Source organism: Haplochromis burtoni, unplaced genomic scaffold, assembly GCF_018398535.1.
Source record: "Haplochromis burtoni strain Fernald_Lab_line unplaced genomic scaffold, NCSU_Asbu1 Contig_744, whole genome shotgun sequence".
Lineage (NCBI taxonomy): Eukaryota > Metazoa > Chordata > Actinopteri > Cichliformes > Cichlidae > Haplochromis > Haplochromis burtoni.
In genome coordinates, this window is record NW_024583105.1 from 95,579 (window position 1) to 100,914 (window position 5,336).

The 5,336-nt window shown below is 37.2% G+C and overlaps 1 protein-coding gene across 1 annotated transcript in view; it reads right to left on the reverse strand.

Moving 5' to 3' along the window:
- Positions 1–214: 214 nt before the first annotated feature.
- Positions 215–5,336, reverse strand: part of mrpl48 (mitochondrial ribosomal protein L48) — a 7,155-nt gene continuing 2,033 nt past the window's right edge. The window contains exons 7-9 of the mRNA XM_005950792.3: positions 791–865; positions 584–673; positions 215–408 (exon numbers count right to left, since the gene is read on the reverse strand). Of these exons, the coding sequence (XP_005950854.1) occupies positions 331–408; positions 584–673; positions 791–865 (243 nt within the window). The 3' untranslated portion in view covers positions 215–330. The remainder of the gene's footprint in view (positions 409–583; positions 674–790; positions 866–5,336) is intronic.

Sequence of the window (5,336 nt, forward strand, 5' to 3'; positions counted from 1 at the left end):
AATACCTGATTTTTGATTAAAGAAATTAAAAATGCTACATTTTGTATCCAAAGGTAAAAAAAAAAAGAAAAAAAAAAGTACAGTGACATGATGTGCATTAAAGTGAACAAAGTTTACAATGAAGCAGAAGAACCAGAAAAATAAATATACAAATATTTTAAGATGGAAAAATGTGAGTATGGTTTTATTTCCCAAAGGTCACAAAACGAGACAAATATAAATGTGTACACTTTTTTTTCCAATGCAGATAATCAATTTTTACAGAATGATTGAGGAATGATGGGTAATAAATTAGATCAAACTGAGACTTGTACATAATGAAGTGGAAAGTTATTGGTTCATCTGAGCGATGAGCCCCTCCAGCTCTGGACGTGCCTTGAACCGTGCTTGGAAATCAGCGTCGGTGTGCTGAGAGGTTCAGAGGGAGAGAAGTGGATTAGTACTAAAAATTATGATATGACCAAAAACTAAACATACACACTGATTTTTGAGAGTAAGCTGGAGTTTGGTTTGTTATAGATAGCACTTCTGCGATTCTCCAACAGTTATGGACCAAAAAACGAACATGCAACAGCTTACTCACCTCCGTCACAGAGAGCTGAACTCCCTCTGGTTGATTCTTTAAGAGGACGTCCATGAAGACGGGACACAGCGCGGCGTTCAGAGTGCTCAGCTGGACAAAACGTAATAACACTGTTAGCAGTTATGTCTTTAAAACCTCTCAGTACACCTGCAGTTTGAGCTGAAACCACAAACAAAACCCCAAAAAACACAACAAGCCAGGTCTTACCTGAACGACTCGGTGGTGAGTCTTGAGGACAGCATCGACGTACGTCTTGGTGCCTTGCTCCTGCATCAGCATGACCTCTGTGCTCTTTCTTGGTAAAGCATAAGATTTACTTTTGCCACTGAAAGAATAAAGTTATATATGAAGAAAACAAAGGAAATGTTTTATTTATGTTCTAGTCCTGCCATGTTGCAAGAGAGCCTGCTTATGCAGTTCAACAGCCCGACCACGTTCACAACGTGAACCACGTTTTATTTTGCCTTTGCCATCAGAACGTCATTACAATCTGGCTGCCTGACAGAAAATGACAATGAATCCACATTTTTGCACAGATTTGACCTTTTAAAGGTCCTAAACTTTTGATCAGCTGTAAAACAGCCTGTTTCAGTTTAAGTGTTGTTTTTAATAAATTGCATGCTCAAGACCATTTTTCAAGTGGTCTTCAACTTTTGAGCCGGACTGTGTTTTGATGTGTAATTTTAGTGCAGTGAAAAAGTGACACAATTTTAGTTCAGTCTCATTTAAATTGTGACAAAACGCCAAATCCTTATATTTGTCTAAATATCCATGATATTATGCTGGAGTCAGTCCAAAATAAATCATGAATCCAGAAATACTTCTTGCCTAAATTAACAAAAAAAATGTTATTGCATGAGTTCTACATCCAGGCTGACTCAACATGTTGTGTAAGTGTGCTAAAACATGTTGTTAATGTTGCAACTAAAATGGTTAATTCCTCAGGGCAAGTGCGCTCAGTCACATCTCTTCACTTCAGGCTCAAACTAAATTTAACCATGTGCACAATAACAGGCGTAACTCGTAATCTGATCTATTTAAGAGCAACAATTGTTGACAAACATAACGAGGTGGATCAACTATGAAACAACCACACCTGCCACATTATTTAAGAACTGTGTGCTTTACAAAAATAAGAGGCCATATGAATGTTAGACAAAACATCCCACTGACTGACTCAAAAGACAGTAACACACAGTTACTGAACAGAATAAGATTTTTTTTAAGTGCTGGAAACAAGTAAACACTTGTCTACTGTGCATGTTCTTTCATGCTAACTCTATTTAGAATGCTTTCATATGTATTATTATCATTATAATAATACATATTATCATTATGAAAGCAAAATCAAAGCCATAGGACGGCATTCTTATGGCGCCATAGCTGCTATACGCTAAGACTGATATGATTAATATTAAAAATGTTTCAAAGATGCCTCTATTGCCTGCTACAGCAAAACATACATGCCTAGAAATGAACTTTGATCATTTCAAACATCACCAGAAATTCCTTATCGTCAAACACGTCATGACACATGGGTCCTCCACACCAGCAGTTTGTAACTAAATCCAGTTGGGACTTTTTGTGTGCATGAGAATATTGGTCTCAATGAAAAGCACTTTTATATTTTATATTTTTGCTGTGCACCTCTAGAAAAATGCAATCACATGAAGTACAGAAGCAAAACACAACATTGAAGAAAGTCCAATTTCATTCAACTCAGCCTCCCTTTGACAGTTCAAAGACACAAAACAAACAACATTGCTGCACGTCATCTCATATTCAGCATTCCTACATTTGCAACATTCTCGCTGTCGTCAGCGGCATCTCAACATCGCATTCTTCTGCAAGACCTGCCACATTCCACTGTTGTAACTCATATCATTTCATGGCCCTGTATCCCTCCACAAAGCATCTAATAACAATTAATCTTAACCTTAGACACTTACATTATGTCTAAGGTATTACGTTTGTATATTAACACATATAAAGCAAATGAAACTGATATAAAAACATTCTGAACACATGAATGTAGCATAAATCATCTAACTCATTATGAGATCATTTAATTGGTAACTTTTTAGATTTCTTCTAGAAATGTTTATTAATTCTTAAATTTAGATCATTTATTATAAAAACAACACAGGAGGAATGACTGCAGCAGTTGGAAATAACCAGCACAGCACAGAGGTACTGGAGTTACAGTCATGTTTTATTTAGGATTGACCGATATTTCCACTACATAATTAAACTAATGAAGAAGTTAATGTCATAAAAATGTATTTATTTAGTTTCTCACATATGGGGCTTACAATACAGTATTGATCACATTTGTGTGGTGACGTTACAGTCACTTAAAGCCTGTTTATTCTGCTTTCATTGGTTTGTGTTTGCACAATGGGTCCAGACTGTCTGTAATATAAAAGACTTTTTTTTGCACTTTGTGAATATAGTGCCTCATAAGGAGCATGCAACCCAATGTCACTGCAAAGTGTGTAATAGGCCAGCTGGTCTATTGTGTGGATGTCATGCTTTGCCTCGCCTATGCATGCTTAAGCTACAGTACTTTGCAGAACCAGCAGAGGTTAAAAATGTATTTAAAGCATCACGAAAACAGTCAGGGGAAACTTAAACTTAAAGAAACATTACGAACACATTTACACGTAAATACATATCAGCCATTTAGCTTAATCATAATGTGACATAGAAGGAGCCTGGAGTGTACTTCATAACATCCTTTCTCAGAAGTGTCTTGTTAGCTTTAAATAAATTACAGACCTCTGCTGGTACACGTGTCAATTTCACGCCTGGGAGAGGCAAAGCGTGACATCCACTCAATGGAGCAGCGGCTCTGTCGGGTTAGAGAATGTTTCATATATGATATCAATGTAGTGTTTTTTGATGTAGGCTCTAGAGGGCAGGGTGTGACCACATTTACAGTGAACCAATAACAGCACCTTCTTTAAGGCTGTTTATTTCTTCTTTTGAAAACAACAGGTTTATTTTGTTGTTTTTATTTTGATCGGTGTAACTGATGCAGGTGTAATGTTCACAGCTGTGAGCCAAAACTGTCTTATTTTTATCGGTGTAACTGATGCAGGTGTAATGTTCACAGCTGTGAGCGCAGTGGCAAAACTGTCTTTTTTCACACAGTCGTCTGGGAGTTGAGCTCCACATATTTCTGGTCTTCAGTAATAATGAAGCTCAAGTGTAACTTGAGTAAGGAACATCTGTAATCACTCCTCGGCCTGCAAACTCAGTGCTGACATCATTACTCTGGTCCAATCATTTTCCTGCCTGTCTTCTGTTCTCTGTGTTTGAAATCTTAGTGCTTTTCTGTCATTCTGTCTTTCAGACTTCCATTGATGCCTCCCACCTCCTCCTCATCTTCATCTTCACTACCACCAGCATCTAGACTCCAGGGGGTAATCCTCACTCCTCCCACTGCTGGGATCTCATTCTGCTATGATGGGTCACTGATGTCTAATTGCCAAATAGCCTAAATGAATTCTATAGCTCGATGAATCACGCTCACTTCTTCTGCATGAACTGTCCGTGACCACCAAAAGTGGAAATTACTAATGTAGCATTTGTTTCCTTATAGACAGCAAATTTCTATTCAGACACATCCCAGGAAGCGTTACGGTAAGTGTCGACAGCAGATGGGCACTAAAAAAATAATTCAGGCCAAGAGTTTGATTCCTATTTAGTCTGCTCTGTTTATACAAATCATCAGGCTAAGTAGGCAAATTCCAGTTGCTTGTTATGCTGTCATATATCACATTTTCACTTAAGTATCACTATGGACAAAAATATTTATGAAATTATGTTGGTCTGATATTTACTTCAGAAGGGTTTCTCTTTCATTTTTAGACAAATTAATTAAGAGCAGTGGCAGCTGGGTGGGTGGCCTAACAAAAGAATTATGAAGTTCACACTACTAGCAGCAGCATCACAGCCTCGATACCACATTACAACCAAAAGACCTTATCGTAGCAATACCAACAAAACTACATAAGGGAATACCCAGAATACCAGTCACACACACTCTCACACAGATTTTGACTAGTTGTTGCTGTACACATTAGCCTTTTTTGATTGGTTGTTGTTGTTGTTTTTACAGAGACAAAATATGCAAGAATGATAGCTGATGATCAGAATGGGGCAGGTTCTGTGTGTTTATAGCAGATAGAAACATTTAGTCAGGATGAACTGCAGGTTTGTAAAAGTTGTTTTTCCTCCCTCTAAAGGGAGGAATAAAAATTTATTTAGATGTGTTTTACATGAAGGCACTGACGTAGTTATCAAAAACTTTAAACTGTCAAAGCCACAGTAATGATGGTAGGCGATCAAGTTTTAAACCTTGATATATTTCAGACATTGGTCACTAGGTGGCAGCAGAGTTCCTCTGCATTGCCTCAGTGTGTAAGATGAAAACTTAAAAAAAATCCCACTCTTGTTCTCTTGAATGAGCTTTTTTATGATATTTCACTCCTCAGAAATTCATCATCATAAGTTAAGAGAACAAACAGCCCTGGTATTTTTCTGTTTACAAATAGAGATGAAGAAGAAAGCGCTCTGAAAATGTAAGTGCTTCTAAACAAATGTGAAAAGATTCATGGATACAGATAACCTGCCCAATTCTCATCTGACAAATATATTACAAAGTTTGTTGTTTTTTGGGGTTTTTTTCCTTTGTAGTAGACTGAAAATTTAGCTTTAATGCTCTTTAATGCTTCCCAAGTACAGCTAA